Genomic DNA, 19,990 nt, shown 5'->3' on the forward strand with positions numbered 1-19,990 from the left:
CTCAAAAGAATAGAAAAATCTAAAATGCAGTTTTTATATTCTCACCTCAAGAAGCTGGAACAGCAACAGAGGGACAGGCCTAATCCACGCACGAGGAAGCAGTTGACCAAAATTAGAGCTGAAATCAATCAAGCAGAAACCAGAAGTACAGTAGAGCAGATCAACAGGACTAGAAGCTGGTTCTTTGAGAGAATCAATAAAATTGACAGACCACTGGCAAGACTTATCCAAAAGAAAAGAGAAAGGACCCAGATTATTAAAATTATGAATGAAAAAGGAGAGGTCACGACGAGCACCATTGAAATTGGAAGGATTATTAGAAATTTTTATCAACACCTATATGCCAATAAACTAAGCAATCTGGAAGAGATGGAATCCTTCCTGGAAACCTATAAACTACCAAGATTGAAACCGGAAGAAATTGATTCCTTAAACAGGCCAATTAATTATGAAGAAATTGAGTCAGTGATAAACAACCTTCCAAATAACAAAACTCCAGGCCCGGATGGTTTTCCTGGGGAATTCTACCAAACATTCAAAGAAGAAATAATACCTATTCTCCTAAAGCTATTTCAAAAAATAGAAACAGAAGGAAAGCTACCAAACTCATTCTATGAGGCCAATATTACCTTGATCCCCAAACCAGGCAAAGACCCCCTCAAAAAGGAGAATTACAGACCGATTTCCCTAATGAATATGGACGCCAAAATCCTCAACAAGATACTTGCTAATAGAATCCAACAATACATTAAAAGGATTATCCATCACGATCAAGTGGGATTCATACCTGGGATGCAAGCGTGGTTCAATATTCGCAAATCAATCAGCGTGATACATCATATCAACAAGAAAAGACTCAGGAACCATATGATCCTCTCAATCGATGCCGAAAAAGCATTTGACAAAATACAGCATCCTTTCCTGATTAAAACCCTTCAGAGTGTAGGAATAGAAGGTACATTTCTCAATATCATAAAAGCCATCTATGAAAAGCCTACTGCAAATATTATTCTCAATGGGGAAAAGCTGGAAGCCTTTCCCTTAAGATCAGGAACTCGACAAGGATGCCCACTCTCGCCACTATTATTCAACATAGTACTAGAAGTCCTTGCAACAGCAATCAGACGACAAAAAGGGATCAAAGGTATTCAAATTGGCAAAGAAGAAGTCAAAATGTCTCTCTTTGCAGATGACATGATACTCTATATGGAAAACCCAAAAGAAGCCACTCCCAAACTATTAGAAGTTATAGAGCAATTCAGTAACGTGGCAGGATACAAAATAAATGCTCAGAAATCAGTTGCATTTCTATACACGAATAACGAGACCGAAGAAAGAGAAATTAGGGAATCCATCCCATTTACAATAGCACCAAAAACCATACGTTACCTTGGAATTAACTTAACCAGAGACGTAAAGGACCTATATTCTAGAAACTATAAATTACTCTTAAAAGACATTGAGGAAGACATAAAAAGATGGAAAGATATTCCATGCTCATGGATCGGAAGAATTAACATAGTTAAAATGTCCATGCTACCCAGAGCAATCTACACTTTCAATGCTATCCCGATCAAAATACCAAGGACATTTTTCAAAGAACTGGAACAAACAGTCCTTAAATTTGTATGGAAACAGAAAAGGCCCCGAATCTCCAAGGAACTGTTGAAAAGGAAAAACAAAGCTGGGGGCATCACAATGCCGGATTTCGAGCTGTACTACAAAGCTGTGATCACAAAGACAGCATGGTACTGGCACAAAAACAGACACATAGACCAATGGAACAGAATAGAGAGCCCAGAAATGGACCCTCGGCTCTTTGGGCAACTAATATTTGATAAAGCAGGAAAAAACATCCGGTGGGAAAAAGACAGTCTCTTCAATAAATGGTGCTGGGAAAATTGGACAGCTACATGCAAGAGAATGAAACTTGACCACTATCTCACACCATACACAAAAATAAACTCCAAATGGATGAAAGACCTCGATGTGAGACAGGAATCCATCAAAATTCTAGAGGAGAACATAGGCAACAACCTCTACGACATCGGCCAAAGCAACCTTTTTCATGACACATCCCCAAAGGCAAGAGAAACAAAAGATAAAATGAATTTATGGGACTTCATCAAGATTAAAAGTTTCTGCACATCCAAGGAAACAGTCAGAAAAACTAAGAGGCAGCCCACGGAATGGGAGAATATATTTGCAAATGACACTACAGATAAAGGACTGGTATCCAAGATCTACAAAGAACTTCTCAAACTCAATACACGAGAAACAAATAAACAAATCAAAAAATGGGCAGAAGATATGAACAGACACTTTTCCAATGAAGACATACAAATGGCTAACAGACACATGAAAAAATGTTCAAAATCATTAGCCATCAAGGAAATTCAAATCAAAACCACACTGAGATACCACCTTACGCCAGTTAGAATGGCAAAAATAGACAAGGCAAGAAACAATTGTTGGAGAGGCTGTGGAGAAAGGGGATCCCTCCTACATTGTTGGTGGGAATGCAAGTTGGTACAGCCACTCTGGAAAACAGTGTGGAGGTCCCTTAAAAAGTTAAAAATTGAGCTACCCTATGATCCAGCCATTGCACTACTGGGTATTTACCCCAAAGATACAGACGTAGTGAAGAGAAGGGCCATATGCACCCCAATGTTCATAGCAGCAATGTCCACAATAGCTAAATTGTGGAAGGAGCCGAGATGCCCTTCAACAGATGACTGGATTAAGAAGTTGTGGTCCATATATACAATGGAATATTACTCAGCTATCAGAAAGAACGAGTTCTCAACATTTGCTACAACATGGACGGCACTGGAGGAGATAATGCTAAGTGAAATAAGTCAAGCAGAGAAAGACAACTATCATATGATTTCTCTCATCTATGGAACATAAGAACTAGGATGATCGGTAGGGGAAGAAAGGGATAAAGAAAGGGGGGGGTAATCAGAAGGGGGAATGAAACATGAGAGACTATGGACTATGAGAAACAAACTGAGGACTTCAGAGGGGAGGGAGGTGGGGGAATGGGATAGACCGGTGATGGGTAGTAAGGAGGGCACGTATTGCATGGTGCACTGGGTGTTATACACAACTAATGAATCATCGAGCCTTACATCGGAAACCGGGGATGTACTGTATGGTGACTAACATAATATAATAAAAAATCATTTAAAAAAAAAAAAATAAAGCATATACTATGGAATCTCAAATAAAGGGTATCAGCACAGAACTATGCAAAAAAAAAAATAAAAAATAAAAAAAAAAAAAAATAAAAAAAAAAAAAAAAAAAAAAAGAACAGAAATAATCAACACGTCCAGAGAGCCCAGATTAGTTAACATAGATGCTTCTATCAGAGACAAGGACTTTCCAGCAACACCTACCTCCCTGACTCAGGTTAGATTATGACTCTTGCCCTGACCTGTAACTTAAACCAATGCGGTGATTTAATTTTTTTGGAGTCAGTTGTCACAAGTCGTCAAAGAACCCCAGAATATCTAGATATCTCCAAATGTGGTTTATAGGAACACCATTCTTCCACATAAGATATATTTGGGGCCTGGAACTAGGTTTTTTTAACAAAGGGTGATAAAAGAGTAGAAGTTCAGAGGGTAGAATCAGAATTAGGTAACAGCTACAGCTTCAAACATAAATCTAGACCAAACCAATTTATCCTGTTAGTCAGACCATACAAACTTACCTGCGGCCAGATTCCAGTTAACTTAAAGAAATAAATCTATTCCTATAAACTCATCCACTTCATTTCCAACTGGTCATTATGTTCTTTTTCCTGGATCAACAAACCAAAAATAAGGAATTGACTCTACATCCAGTCTTCTGGAGAGCATGGAAACATGAATAATAGGAAAACTATTCCGTCCCAGAGAGAGAAGCAGGAAAGAGCACTGAGAGACAAGCCAGGATGCAAAGGTATGGCCAAGGGGGAGTAATCAAGGCAACTGGGATTACTGGTCCTATCCCATCTGGTGCTTCTACAGCAATCTTCTGTAGGGGGTCAGAATTGCAGTTGAGGAAATCAACTTTGGGTTTCTAGCTGCCATAAGCAATAATGAAGATATAGATTTAATTCCAAGAACACTCACCCTGATCTCTGCTTTTTTAAATGGAAAAGGTATAGTTTATACTAGAAAAACTTTGCTCCTACATGAAAGCAGTGATACAGGGAACCTGGGTGGCTCAGTCGGTTAAGGGTCCAACTCTTGATCTCAGCTCAGGTCTTGATCTCAGGGTCGTGAGTTCAAGCCCCATGGTTCAAAGCAGTGATATACCAGATTTGGAGAAATTGATAGAAGTGGAATCTATAGCACCAGGCCTGCTACAGTCCTACCAGGAGAATTCCTTCTCCCTGCTTATATTGAATATGGAATACCTGGAGGCTGACATGCTTCATCCTTCCCATCTTCATGATTCTCCTGCCTCCAAACCAGACCTACCAGCTTGAGGAGGCTGTACTCTACTACTGCTATTTATGACTATTTGCTGCACCACCTACCCAAGCCCTTCAGAGACTCCGGAGGCTATTTTTAAGGCCCTAAGGTCCATGCTGTCTCTTCCCTCCCCACAGCCCACAGAGGCTAAGACTATTTTAGCCATCTGAACCTAGAGCCTAAGGCACGTATTCTCAGGAGGGGAGGTGGAGAAGAAAGCAAAGAAAACAGAAGACAAAATCTAATACGGGAGTAGCAGTAACAAGGAGAGAGTTGAGGAAAATCTTTGGGAGAAGGGTGCTTCTAAATAAGGAACATATATGTTTGAAAAACAAATATTTCTAGACTTAGAAGAGAGAGAAATCTATTTCAGGTCTTAAGTGTACTCTTAGAAAAATTATTAAATGAGAGTTTAATATTACCATTAAACTAGGGTCATCTCATTACGGTCATTGTACAAAAATGGGCCAAGCAGTTAGCATGTTATGGACATATCATTTCCTCTATTACCCACAGTGCAGTGGCTTAATTGGAAATAGGAATGGACACTTCAGACATTTATTATTAATGACAGGGCATGATAAGAACATGAAAATCTAACTTACTCACTGGATGAGTATAGGCTTCATCTGAGTATATGCAGCAGTAAAGAGGAAATGCTGTGGAAAGCTTCTAGGAACCAGAAATAGGAGTGAGGGAGCTGGAGAAGATTCTGGACACAGTTCTCTCTTTCTCACCTCACAAGGTCTGAGTCCCAGCACTGGGGTTGCCATCATGTTTCAGATGTTGGGAAATAGCTGGGCAAGACACTACCTCTTTTGCTTTGGACTTAGCCCTATGTCTTCCAAAGGGAACCTTGGGTTACATAACAGCCTCACCTCACTGGCCATGCTAGCACTGCCCCTTAGTATTGCCTAGGACTGAGATAATCCTTCTCTACTTTATTCTTCTAACGCTGCCACCTCTTCCTGAACAGAAGGGAATATCCCAGGGAGGCTCCTGCTACCATCTGGTTCATGTAGCATCCATGTGCCAGAACCAGAAGCCCTCACTCAGGAAGAGTCTAAATTAGGAAATACAATACATAAAGATGAAATTGTGATAGAAAAGAGAAAGGCAGACAAAGGTGATGACACCAAAGAATGATATCATCGCTCTTTTCTACTGAGAACAATTCTAAAGCAGAGATTCATAGCTTCGCAGCTTTTCTCAGATGAAGTGTCAAGTCACAGCTGGTTCTGAGAGAAACTGCAGGAGCCTTGTACCCTAAAAAAGGAAAATTGGACTAAAGTAAGGACTCCATGGGATCTGTAGAAAATAGGTGGTACAGCATTCTAGGCTCTGTTTATTTCCTTGGTTATTTTACAGGTAAACTGGGAGTGATATTCCTTTCTAAAGCCCTGGGCAGGGGCTGCAAAACAATCGATCATCTGCATACCATGTGGCCACAAGTCAGTAAGATAATGTACTACAACAGCTGTCGGGGTGTGGTGAAAGCAGACTGTGTTTCATGACTGGAGTGTCAGAGCCTGTCTTTCTCCCTTCACTATCCCAGAGGGAAATGTGGAGTCAACTTTGGGGGACAGGTGACATTGGAAGCCAGAGAACCTCAAAGGAGGTGAGCACTGGATGGTATCATAGCCACATATCACCCATGGCTGTCCTTTGCCTTTCCAGAAGGTATGCCTGTAGGTAGCCTCATGGCATACCCAGATTGAAATAGATACCAATAGAATGCCCAACTGACAGATTTATGGAGGACCAAATAGTTTGGAGTTTAAAAAGTAACCCTCACATAGGTAAAAGATTTCTCAAGGAAATGTAATAGTAATAAAATGACTACAGGGCTAGAGGAGGACAACATGACGTGGATACCTTCTCCTCAAGGTAAATGAGGTGTGAGACAATAATCTGCCTCATATCCAGAGGGCAGCAGGGAAAGCAGTGTGCTTAGGAAAATAATAATAATAATAATTCATGTAATATCTATGTAATTAAGGTGTGCACATTCAAGGTACTGAACAAAAATTTTCATACTTAGTGTATTTACTCTTCCAAACAATGGTAAGAGATAAGGATCATTATCACCATTTTCAAGGCAAGGAAAAAGTTTAGCCAAAGTTCATAAAACCTGAGTTAGCAAATTTGGCCAAATTGGTCTATCTGAGAATCAAATCCCAATTGCTTTGATTATTCCAACCTTAGGGGGATATAAATTTCATTTAAATAAATTCATATAAATTTCATTTAGTGTTGGCTAAAAATAGTCTCTGTATTAGGTACTATAAAAACACATATTACTATAAGACCTGATCATTGTTCCCAAGTAGTTTTCAAAGGACGGGAGGGACAAGATATGCACTGATAAAATGTTTGACCTGATTCGACATATCTTTATTCTAAATTCCTCTACGTAAGGAAGAGCAAAAGTAACCATGTAGAATAAAAAGATGAATAAAATACTCTCTTAACCTAAAAGAAACTCATGACACCATCAGAGAAAGACATACAGATATTCAAGATGCTAGAGTAGCGATTCCAGGAAAGAGTCATGAAAAGAAGTCTCCCTGTGCAAAGTGCTGTTTGACTTCAGTCTGGTGGGAAATATGGGGTTCAGCAATGATGATACTAGTAAATGAAGGTTGGTGTAGAAAGGGTCAACTGATCAAGACAGACAACAAACACAAGGAGGGAATGTTCAGGGAAAAGTGAGCAGTTTGCTTTAGCTACAGTAGGGGAAACAAAGAAAGCTTGAAATAAGTCTGAAAGTCTGTTAGAGCCAAACCACAGAGGTCTCTAAGAGAAGAAAAGAGGATCACTGCTGCAAAATATATAACTTTTTTAAATAGTACAGAAACATTAAATTTAAATATAATTCATTCATCAGAGAAAAGGTTTTTGTTTTGTTTTTTAAGATTTTATTTATTTATTTGACAGAGAGAGAAAAAAAGAGAGCACAAGCAGGGGGAGTGGCAGGCATAGGAAGAGGGAGAAGCAGGCTCCCCTCTGAGCAGGGAGCCCGACGTGGGGCTTGAGCTCGATCCCGGGACCCTGGGATCATGACCTGAGCCAAAGGCAGATGCTTAACCAACTGAGCCACCCAGGCGCCCCAAGAAAAGTTTTGATACAGAAGAAAGTAGGACAGTCCAACGGGAATGTTCTTTAAATGATGCTTGGAAAACTAATGGACTGCAAACTCTTAATTTTCATCCACAAAAGAGACAGGTGGTTACTATAAAATATTCCTTGGAAACATTGGACTAACATGTGGCATCATTAAGGGAGGGATTGCAAAATAATGGAACACACTTATTTGTGAAAATCAAACCCTAGAGCTTCTACATCATGGAAAAGCTCAACAGCTATATCAGCCCAGGCTGAAGGCTGAAGCAAACAGGGCAATAGAAGGAATGAACTGGACAGCTGAGTTGTGCCTAGGATGTGCAGGTCAGAGTCAGGGAGGGATGGTGCCTGAGATGTGATGTAACGTTCTAAGTTCCTTATAGGAGGTTATAAGGGATGAAGTGAGGATTATAGAGTCATGAACATAATGAGGTAAAAAACATATAACACTTCAAACGATATCAGTCTGCCCCCCCCAAAAAAAAACCCTAAAAGATTTTCTATCTCCTTTACAAATAAAAATCTTAGAAGAAAGAAAGAAAGAAAGAAAGAAAGAAAGAAAGAAAGAAAGAAAGAAAGAAAGAAAGAAAGAGGAAGGAAGAAAGAAAAGAAAGAGGAAGGAAGGAAGGAAGGAAGGAAGGAAGGAAGGAAGGAAGGAAGGAAGGAAGGAAGGAAGGGGAGGGAAGAAAGGAGGGAAGGAGAAAGAAGGGAAAGGAGGAAAGAAGGCAGGGAGGGAGGGAGGGAGGGAAGGAGTGTAGGAGAAGATGCTCCCAGAGCAGTTTCACAAACAGAAAATCTTAATAGCATCTGGTAGGATCTGAGGAGCCAGGAGATGACACATCTGCCACAGGTGCCAAAAAAGAGAGCGGTGTTCACAGTAAAGCACTAGACCCCAAAAACCAAAATTCTGGGTGAATGTCCTTACTTCAGCCCAGTCAATCCCTCACAACACAAAAGCCATGTCTGAAACAGGAGGCAGGAGAGTCATCTATGTTCTTTGCAAATCAGGGAACAGGAAGATTTCTCTAAGTATCAAGTTTGTTTCTTTAGGTCCAAACACTCCCACTCTAACCCAGCTCCACTTGGCTAAGGTTTGGCAAGACCCGCAGATAAGGAGTCAGTCAGGCAAATTCCCAAGTGACCACAGAATCCAGGAAATGGAGGTTTCCTTTGAAGCAGGAGGAAATAAGGATTCACAGAAGAATGTTTTCATTGTTGTCTGAGATAAAAAGAATCAGAGCTCATTCTGGGATTAAAAAGTAAAATTTCCTTTCCAACATAAAAATAATCCCTGACTTTTACTAACAATTCCAAGGTGTCTCTGATCTGTTTTACCTCTTACAACCTTCTCAGCAGCTTCTGGATTCCCTGCTTGATCTCCTTGGTTCTCACACCGTAAACAATGGGGTTCAGAGCTGGGGGGATGAGGTGGTGCAGGATGTTGAGCAGGATGGGGACATCTGGGGGAATCTTCTTCCTGGCCAGGTTAGTGATGACCAGAACCAGCAGGACTGTGCTGAAGAAGAGGATGAGGATGAAGTGGGAACCACACGTGCTCAGGGCCTTGGCTGCAGCGCCCTCAGCCTTGATCCTGAGCACAGCTTTCAGGATGAAGGCGTAGGAGAGAACAATTAGGATGAGATCAGAGCCCAGTAGGGTCCAGCCTGCCACAAACTGGTAGAGCCGGTTGAAGGTGATGTCATCACAGGAGAGTTTGGACACAGACAGGTTAGTGCAGATACAGTTCTTGATGATGTTCTCTGCACAGTATCTGAGCCGGGAAGAAAGTACTGGAACAGGAAGAAAAAAGAGGCCATTCCGGGCCACAACAAATATGGCAGCCCTAACCACAAATTGGTCAGTGATTATGGATGGGTATCGTAGTGGGTGGCAGATGGCCACATAGCGGTCATAGGCCATGACCATGAATGTGCAGGACTCCATGGCAAGGAAGCAGTTCATGATGAACATCTGGAGGAAGCAGGCTGAGAAGCTGATGGACCTGAGGTCAAACCAGAAGATGGCCAGGACCTTGGGGATGACGGTCAGGCAGAGCACCATGTCCAGCAGGGAGAGGAGGCTGAGCAGGTAGTACATGGGCTCATGGAGAGAGGCCTCCAGCCTGATGGTGATCAGCAGGGTGGCGTTGGCCCCCATGGCCAGGAGGAAGAGCAGGCTGAGGGGCAGGGACAGCCAGTGCTGCCAACTCTGGTAGTTAGGGAAGCAGATAAGGAGGAATTCGGAGACTGGAGCAGTGGAGTAGTTGCTGGGTGAAGCCATATAAAGTATCTTGAACAAGGTAAAAATCCAGAGTCCCTTAAAAAGCAGAACAAAATACATCGACATAGAAAGTATGTGTTCTATTTTTTTTCTCTTTTTTTTCTCATTATGTTCAGTTAGCCAACATATAGTACACCATTAGTTTTCGAGGTAGTGTTCAACAATTCATTAGTTGCGTGTAACACCCAGTGCTCATCACGTATGTGTTCTGGATGTAGTAAAACTCAGGTTTTCATTAGGGCTTTTAACCTGTTTCAAGTTTTCACATCATCATCATCATCCCATCTCAATCATCGCTGACCTTTAACTGAGCAGCTATCATGTGCTACACATTATGCTGAATGTTTATATTACCACGTTTCCTTTAGAAAGAAAAACACTTAAGAGTAAATAATATTATTATCCTAATTTTCCAGGTAGTTAAAAGGAACAGGCAAAGAGAGGAAAGTAGTTTGATCAAAATTAGACAGCCAGTAAGTGGTGAAGCCAGGACTATGACAAAAGAGTCTGACTAAAGTCTCTGCTTTCAACCACTATACATTATTTAGCCTTGACAAGCACAATTACTTAACTAAGCCCCACCTTCCTTTGGAATTTAGAAGGAATAGCTTATGGAGAGTTCTGTTTAGCAGAATACATGAAGGTCCCAGAAAAGCCAGCCCCCTACTCAGTATTGACTCAGACAGGGCCTGACTTCAGGATTTCTAATTTTCATTTCTTAAGAATATTGGATTAAAGGCAGAGCATCCCTTGACCCCACCCAAGAGCAGTAATATCTTCTAGTCCCAAACAGGGTTTCACTTTTTAAAGCATAGTGTTTATCACTCTTACTGGGTTATTTGCTATGTTTTCTCTGTGTGACTTTCTAGAGTGTTTCTTTGGTTTGGATTCTTTCGAAGAGCTTATAAATTTCATATTCTGGTGACAGAGACAGTCAGTACAGAGGGGTACACCAAGGATAGATTAGGAGGTAGCTAATAAGTATGTTTCCGGTATATAAACCTATATAGGATCCATTTATCTGGTAAGCAACATTATCTGTGATTCCTTGTGGTCAAAATCCAAATATTCTATTCATGTGAAATCTATGCTGTATGAATCCATCTGCTTTATTTAGTTATTTCTTTTGTTGGGTCCCATCTTATTTCCCTCACTACTAAACAAAGAACAGAGTGGCCAAGTATGAAGAAGAGTGACAGTAAGGGCTGTCCCAGCCAAAGAACCAGAAAAGAGCTAGGGAGTCAGGGCAGACTAAGAGAGGGAGCCCTGGCAGCAACTAATCGGTATAGGTGGGCTTACTGATCCTGCTCACCTGTCCTATCTGACAAATCTCTTCAAAAAGAGTAAATTGTATAAAAGAAGGTATCAGACTAGCTGCCAGAGAAGATAAGATCCAATAGATTGGGTAAGATTTTCATTTTGAATATCTGAATATCCCAGACTTCCCAAATATAGATTATACAACACACACACACACACACTTCACACACTTTCTACTCATTATAGGGCTTCAAAACAAACCAAAGATTCAAGGGCTAAAGTAAAGTAGAGACAAATATGTATCAGCTCTGTCTTGTATTTTCATATTGGATTAGGAAATGACCCTCAATGTGAATCAGAAACATAAAAAGGATAAAAAACATAACCACCTTTTCAGAAAAGTCTTGTCCTTTCCATAAACCTCAAGTTCTGTATCCTCGGCATGACCTGATCTGTTTGAATAAGCAAGAATATAGTCAGGCCTTCCCTGCAGTTGGTCTTAATGTTAGGTATACAAACATATGGTGTGCATTAAGTAAAACGTTGTATCTTCATTGATACAGGAAAGTTGACTCACAAACACTTATAAGACAGCATAGTTGTGGTAATAAAGATGATCTTATGAACAGTGGGAAAAAGAAAATACACAGATGAATGGAGCAATGTGATATGGTTGAAAAGTTGGCTTCAGACAGAAATGAAGCCTGACTCTTACGCCCATTAGATAACCCTGAGAGCTATTTAAACTCCATGATACATATGTTCCTCATTTATGAAATCAATAAGTGATATTTAACTTCAGGTGTTGTTTTGGGGAGAAAAAGGGCTACGATTTCCTGAGGTCCTGTTAGGCCAAGAGACACCATGAGCTGAGAGCATCAGAGAAGGATACAAAAATGAGGCCACATTTAACTGGGAGAGGAGGACTCTGTTTGCAGACAGTGGTAAGAGAAGAAACATCTGTGTGGATGTTCAGCATGATTGGTAAACAGGTGCGCGGGGCTGGTAGATCCTAAGTTCTTCGGGGGAGCAGGCAGGAGAGCGTGTCAGGAGACACGGGTACGGTGTGCGCGAGCAGCCGGCGAGGTCCGCCTGAGAGCAGGCGTGAGCGTGTACGCTGTGAGTGAGCACAGAGGATCCGAGACAGGGAAGTGACGTGCTGTAGGTGGGACACAGGGAATCACACAGAAGGGCTGGAGGCTTCTGGAGGCTCCTGAGGAGTCCAAGGGAAAAGTGACGAAGACCTGAAGGAAGGCCACGCAGGCAGAGAAGCAGGCTGTAGCAGAGGGGTGAGGAGACCCAAAGGATTTAGTGTGAGAGAGGATGAGCGGGCAGAGAGACTGGAGTCCGGAATGTCACCAAGGACCTGTTAACTGATACAGACCTCCTAGAACACTCATATTTTCTCCCAGGTGGTAAGAGACCGTCCTCCCTGTTTTAGTAAATTCCTAAGAGCTGGGACCATTCTTACTCTCTGTGTTCTTTTCAGTGAAACTGAGGCCTTCTATTGTGAGAAATGAGGACTCGTTGGCCATCTGGGGCATGGCTCTGATATTCAATATCCAGTTCCATTCGTTTGTACTGGCAGACTGACATTTACAGAGGGGTGACCCTTGTTCTAAGTGCTATTGAACAAACCTGGTCTCTGGCAATGATATATTGACAGTCTGGAAAGATCAGACAAGCCTTGAATAAACAAAATTACAACAGAAGACCCAAGACCAAATCAGAAAATGGATGGATTACCTTGGCTCATAGGTGAATTTAGACTAGCACAGAAAGGAAGATTCTGACACAGCCAGGCACAGGGCCTTGGTCTCCCAGCCATGATGTGGGTGGGGTCTTTGAGTCTATGGAAGTTTGCAAACCCTGGACAGATGCAAAATGACTCAGCCTCATCTCTGATGAAATCACAGCATTAGGTCAGTTCCTGCCACTTAGCCTTCTACCAGATCTAAGCATCTTGGCAGGGTCAGCACGTACACCAGGCCCTACTGAAAGAGCTCCTTTTCCTTTACATACTAGGCTCCTGGACTCCCCTCCTCTCCTCATTATCTCCTTCCTCACAGTCGTCCTGCTTGGTCCAGCTTGAGACTCACCAGCTTCAGAAGGCTGCCCTCCTGCTCTTTCTGGCTGCTGGAGAAAGCACTAAACTGGTCCCTCCAAGGGCTCTGGAGGCTGGTTTTATGAACTCTGCCTCCACTACGGCCCCTCTCCCCATTGTTCACAGGAGTTGGTGCCCTTGTTAAGCCCTAGGGCCCTGAGGCCCCATGGTCTATCTCCCAAGAGAATATACTGCAAAAGGCTTGATTCGGCATTGTCAATAAAGTAAGGGCAGGAGGGGTTAAAGGCTCTTGGGGGGTCTAAATAAGGAAACCCTGGGAAAAGAAGGGTAAGGCAACTGTGATGAGAATCTTCTCCAGGAAAATTTATGCGGATGCACCTGTGGGGAAGAACTGACTAAACGCTCCTCAGCCCTGTAACTCTGTGGAGGAGGTGACAGAGGGACACCACCAGCCATCAAAGGAGCATGGACCTTTAGCAACCAAAAGACCAGGAAGCACTTTCCCTGTGAGCCCCTCTTCTGCAGTGGGAGCATCAGTGGTCTGGACCCAAGCAAATCCCTGGAAGGGGCCCTATTTACACACATGTGGTTCATGTCCAAGATTTTACCTTCACAGCTGTTCTTGGTCTAAACTCTGTCACCTAAGTGTGGGTGCAGAAAGTTCAGCTGTTAACAATCTTCACCTTCCACACAGCAACACTTGGCATTGTTTCCTTGGGAACCAGTGGGACTGCCACCAGTGCAGCCACCACTCTGAATGATGCACAGTAGGACTTAGAAGATCGCTGCCCCTGTAGACCTTCTCAGATGTGTCTTACGATAGGGATTCTCAGGCTAAATGTACGATCTTTGGGGCTTTGGGCACAGGAATTTGGAAAGAGGAGAGAGAGCAAGTGGAGTCTGGTTCTGGCTCTTACACTTTCCTACCCACAACCGCTGGAGGAGATATCAGGGCAGGAATGTACATAGAATATTATCTTGTTCCCTGCATGCACTAACTGCTGTCCTGCCCCCACCTCTGCCTTGCTACCTGGAGGTCCTGGGCAAAGTGCCAAGGTCCTTGTCAGCATCAAACAGAGTTGATAGATATGCCAAATGAAGAAAAGTATTTCATGATTGAATCATCATTCAATGAAAGAATGCTGCTAGAGCATACAGTTTACTCTGAGCAAAAAACCCTTGTCCCCATGTTTCTTGTAAATGAATAATCCCTCTTCACTGTCAGATCATAGGGCTATTGGGAAGAGATAATTGGAGGCTTATGTTTGAACCCTTGTTCTACTACCTTCTCATTGCTTTTCCTTGAAAAACATTCATCAGCTCTCAGAACCACAATTCTCTCATCTGAAATATGGGCATAACAAACTTTCCAACACAGGTCTGTTGCAAGGATAAAATTATATTTACTTTTTCATTGAACAAATACTTTTATCCTACTTTGACAAAGCACTACATATTTGAAATATGTACATCAAAGAATGGTTTCTGCCACCTTAAAGAGGGAGACCAAAACTTTATATAAAGTCACACCGAGGATAACACAAGTAATAATAATAATAAATCTTTGGAGATTATATATATGTATCATAATATTCTGAATATTATCTGATATTTCATTTAATCCTCATAACAATCTAATGAGATACATATTATTAAAGGCAACAACTATAGTTACCAATTCCTGATGAGAAATCCAAAAATACATATTTTGGATGTAAATGTGTCCCCTAAAGTGATATATTGAAGTCCTAACCCTCAGGTGCATGTGAGTTTGACCTCTTGTAGAAATAGGGTCTTTGTAGATGTTAAGATTAAGATCTTACCATTTAACACAAAGACTGATGAACTTCAGTCCAACCACCCCCTAAGAGCACATCCAAAGATTCAGGTTAGAATGTGGAGTGGGTAGGGAGGATAGTTGACCCTGTTCTTAATCCTACGCTTTGAGTTTTGTCTCCTCAAACCAGAAAATTGCCAAATTTTGCTCCATTTCACACTGATTTCTTCAGGTTTGGCAGAAGTCCTCAGAGCAGAAGTAGCTTTAAATCTTGGCTTTATCTCTCATTTTTTATCTTCTCCTAGATTTTGACCTTTCCTTAACTTTCTAGTACTTTCAAAAATATGTTTCTATTTTATTATTTAGCAGGGTCTTTTAATTGACAATTTATCTGGGTAAAATTTGAATATTAACAAGTATTTTATATAAATATACACACACACAAACTGAATGTTATATATATTATACATTTATATATATTTATATAACATGTATATAACATGCTATATGTTATATGTCACATTATATATGTTATATGTATATGTACATTATATATTATAAATATATATACACATTTCCACAGCTTTCTGATCTCTGTTGTTGCTGTTAATAAGTACACTACCAGTCAATTGCTGTTCCTTTGTAGGTAATGAATCATTTCTTTTGCTCTATTCAGAACACCTCATCTTTAGGGTTCTGGAATGTTAGCATACGTGTAGATTTAAAAACAAATAGATTTGAGAGCCCGGAAATAAACCCATGTTTATATGTCCAATTAATCTACAATAAAAGAAGCAAAAATATACAATGGGAAAAGACAGTCTCTTCAATAAATGATGTAAGGACAACTAGCAAAAAATGAAAGTGGACCACTTTCTTACGTTACACACAAAAATATAGTCAAAATAGATTAAAGACCTAAATGTGAGACCTAAAAGCATACAGCCACTGTGAGAGAACACAGGCAGTCATCACTTGTACCTCAACCTTAGCAATATTTCTCATGGATGTGTCTCCCCACACCAGGGAAACAAATGCAAAAATGGACAACTGGGACTACATCAAACTAAACTCTCTTGCACAATGAAGGAAACCACCAACAAAACAAAATGGCAACCTACTGAATGGGAGAAGGTTTTGTAAATGACATGTCAGGTAGGGGTTAATACCCACATAAACAACTCATACAACTGAACATCAGTAAAACAATCTGATTTAAAAATGGGCAGAGGGTCTGCATAGACACTTTTCCAAAGAAGACATACAGATAAACAACAGACACATAAAAAGACGCTCGACATCACTAATTACCAAGAAAAAACAAATCAGAATCACAGAGAGGTATCACCTCACACCTGCCACAATGGGTAGTATCAAAAAGACAAGAAATAACAAGTGTCAGCAAGAAAATGGAGAAAAAGGAACCCTCACGCACTGTGGGTGGGAATGTAAATTGGCACGGCCACTGTACAAGAGTAGGGAAGGTCCTCAACTTAAAACAGGAATACCATATAATCCAATAATTCTACTTCTGGGTATTTACTCAAGGAAAACAAAAACACTAATTCAAAAAGATATATGCATGCCTATGTTTATTGCAGCATTACTTACAATGGGCAAGATAGGAAGCAACCTAAATGTCCACTGATAGACAAATGGATACAGAAGATGTGGTATATCTATATACAATGGAATATTACTTGGCCATAAAAAAGAATGAAATCTTGCCATTTGGGACAACATGGATGGACTTAGAGAGTATTACACTGAGTGAAATGAGTCAGACAGGAAAAGATAAATACCATATGATTTCATTTACATGTGGAATCTAAAAGAACAGAACAAATGAATGAACAAAGAAGCAACAACAAAAGAGAAACAGACTCATAAATATGGAGAAAAAACTAGTGGTTGAAGGAGGAGGAGGGGGATAGGTGAACTATGTGATTCATCTGGCTGAGAAAAAAGATGATGGTGCAAAAGGAAAGGGAAGGTGTTGATACTAACCAAAGCAGTATTTGCCCCACAGCAGGAAGAAAAGACATGCAGAGAAGTGTGATCTTACAGTCTCAGAAATATGTTCTAGCGGATAGTAGTTGGCAGGATAAACACAGTGTACAGACGTCCTCAGACTCCTCCAAAGGCAGCAGCATACCTGGGAAGTCAAGGAAACTGCTCTCACCCTGCTCTGAGGAAGCACAGCACATGGACCCATAAACAGACCTCTTTTGGTTCCATCTACAGACAAATCAATATTTACTTTTTCAGGAGCAAGCATAGGTCTAAGGAAACTCAGCCTCTTTCTCAAACAGGACACAGTTCTTAATTCTATTATAAACACCCAAGTGAAGGCAATAAATTCAGCGGCTTTGTGGAGCGAATCCAGCAAGGTCTGTGCTTCCCTGGAATATTAACTGATCAGGTCCCCCACCCGCTGTGTCCTAACAGCAATGTCTCTTGACAGACCACAAGAACTCTGCACAAACTCAAGGACTAAGCAGAAAATGCATTACTCATTTGATTCCCATGTCAGGCTTCTGATGTCATCCTAGCATATCTTAAGGTAGCTTTCAGGAATGTGTTTGGACAGTTCTGTGCTACAGACTGGGTCTGGAGGGGAGGGCATTCAAATCCCGGTACCCATTCACTAAGATGCAGCATACCAATGTCCCTCTCTTCATCCTTACAACTGATATGGGGATAACTGGAAAACATGGAAGGGACTCAGAAAGTCTCCTTTGCTTCTCTCTTGCAAGTCTAAAATAAAACCTGATGATCTACTTAATAAGCCCTCTGAAAGAGGCAAACAGCAAACCAGGCTCTAGGTCTGACAGTGTCTCAGAGAGACCAGGAGAGCCACAAAATCTCCAGAGGTCTCCTACCACTTCTCACCCTTCCCACTGCCCAACTTGAAGTTCACCTGACAATTAGTGTGTATCAATGACAGAGACAAGGCTAGGTTTACTAAGCTGAGTTCTTCCTCCTCCTAGACACACAGATAAATTTACATTTTTCAGGCTCACCTATAGTTAGCTGGGGCTATAAGACTGAGTCTGGCCAAGGAGATGTCACACACCTCTTCTAGACACAACCTTTATAGCCTCCTTAATGTCCTCTACACTCTCTTCCCCACCTCTGGCCAGTTGCCTCAGTCCACTGAAGACATGAAGCCCTAGAAATGATGGAACCACACAATGGAGGAAGCTAAGTTTTTAAAAGAAAGCATGGAGGAAAGCCTCCTCTTCCACATGCATTGGATGGATGTCCTCAAAAAATTAAATTGTACGTGTTAAACCACTGATACATGGAACTGTTTGTTTCATCAACCAGCAAGTTATCCTGATTAACACTGCAGACACTGAGAAAATCGACAACCAATGTTAGAAAGATCACTCAACAATGAAAGCTGACATGTCTACTAAACAGTAAGTCCAGGGGAAATGGTTCGTTACAACTGAAAATAATTGTGTGTGTTTGCAATTGCTGATTCCATTGACAAGTTATTATGATAAGTATATGAGCTTAACAGATAGTTGGCTGGTCTTCAAGCAGAAATGAATAATAGAGAAAGTCCATAAATACGGAGTCTTGAAAAACTGTCCTACTACTTGGGAGGTCAAAGGTTAAGAGAAAGTTCTAGATCATCTTTGAAAAACACAGACTCATAGAAACCAGCGCTGAGAAGAGTAGATTATGTGTATAGTGGTCTTACTCAAGTCTGATGGCCTTAGACAGACACCATTACCTAAAAAGGAGTGGCATGGTGAGCTGGAAAAGACAATAAAGAAACAAAAGAAAAAACTTAAATTATGCTTAAGAGAACATGTGTGTATGATTATTAGTGCATGGAACTGCCCTGATACAAATACAACAGATGAGAAACCTGTTTGGTTTTTGAGGGTGTTTATTGACAAAGACACCTGAGCTTGGCTTTTTTTTTTTTTTTTAAGATTTTATTTATTTATTCGACAGAGATAGAGACAGCCAGCGAGAGAGGGAACACAAGCAGGGGGAGTGGGAGAGGAAGAAGCAGGCTCATAGCAGAAGAGCCTGATGTGGGGCTCGATCCCAGATCGCCGGGATCACGCCCTGAGCCGAAGGCAGACGCTTAACCGCTGTGCCACCCAGGCGCCCCTTTGAGCTTGGCTTTTAAAGAAAGTTTTTGATTAAGAATTAAAACAATTATTGATCTTAATATTTTATGAGCTGGAAGCAGGCTCCACATGCAGTAATGCAAAAGAAGTCACATGTTCCAGTGCCTGTGGGACATAATGCCATGGGGGACAATGAGGAAGACACCCCCCGCCCCCGAAGTCAGAACAAGGGGTCATAGAAACAATGGCAAGTTCTTCCCAGAGAACATAGCCAGTGTGCAGTCAGGGAACTGCCACCACTTCAGTGGGTAAAAATGTGGCAGTGCCCACCCCCAAAGTGTTCCAGCATTACTACGTACAAGTTCCTGCTGAACGAATTCCATGCCTCACCTCCAAACGGGAATCTTAATGACGGATACCAGTGTCTGCTCCACCATTACCTATGCGGTGAGAGGTGGAAAACGACTGGTCCATGAGGAATCACATCAGGACCTGATGGAGAAGACACTGACTGCTCAGGATCTTGGACTTTGTGAGAGCCCGGTGGTCTCCCTGGGGAAGAGGGTAAATTTATTTTACATGCGAGTGTCTCTCTTGTATCATTTCTCTTAAGAAATGAACATTCAGTGACCCAGCCTCGCCTGTAGGCAGCTGGGTCTGTGTGAGCAGTGTGGCCCATGGAATGACAGAAAAAGTGGTGTAAATCTCTCCCAAATTTAAGCCCCTAAAATCTCCCACAAGAGTTGAAACAATGGGACGCCCAGGTGGCTCCGACAGTTAAGCGTCTGTCTTTGGCTCAGGTCATGATCCCAGGGTCCTGTGATTGAGTTTTGCAGTGGGCTCCTTGCTCAGCGGGGAGTAGGCTTCTCCCTCTGCCTGCAGCAACCCTTGCTTGTGCTCTCTCTCTCTCTCTCTCTGACAAATAAA

At 41.5% G+C, this 19,990-nt stretch overlaps 1 protein-coding gene across 1 annotated transcript; it reads right to left on the reverse strand.

The window, feature by feature from the left end:
- Positions 1-8,925: 8,925 nt before the first annotated feature.
- On the reverse strand, positions 8,926-9,879 carry LOC125282521 (olfactory receptor 56A4-like). The gene has a single exon (XM_048217478.2). It carries the CDS (start codon positions 9,865-9,867, stop codon positions 8,926-8,928), a length of 942 nt encoding a protein of 313 aa, XP_048073435.2. The 5' UTR covers positions 9,868-9,879.
- Positions 9,880-19,990: the final 10,111 nt, after the last annotated feature.

This window comes from Ursus arctos, unplaced genomic scaffold (assembly GCF_023065955.2).
Source record: "Ursus arctos isolate Adak ecotype North America unplaced genomic scaffold, UrsArc2.0 scaffold_22, whole genome shotgun sequence".
Taxonomy (NCBI): Eukaryota; Metazoa; Chordata; class Mammalia; order Carnivora; family Ursidae; genus Ursus; species Ursus arctos.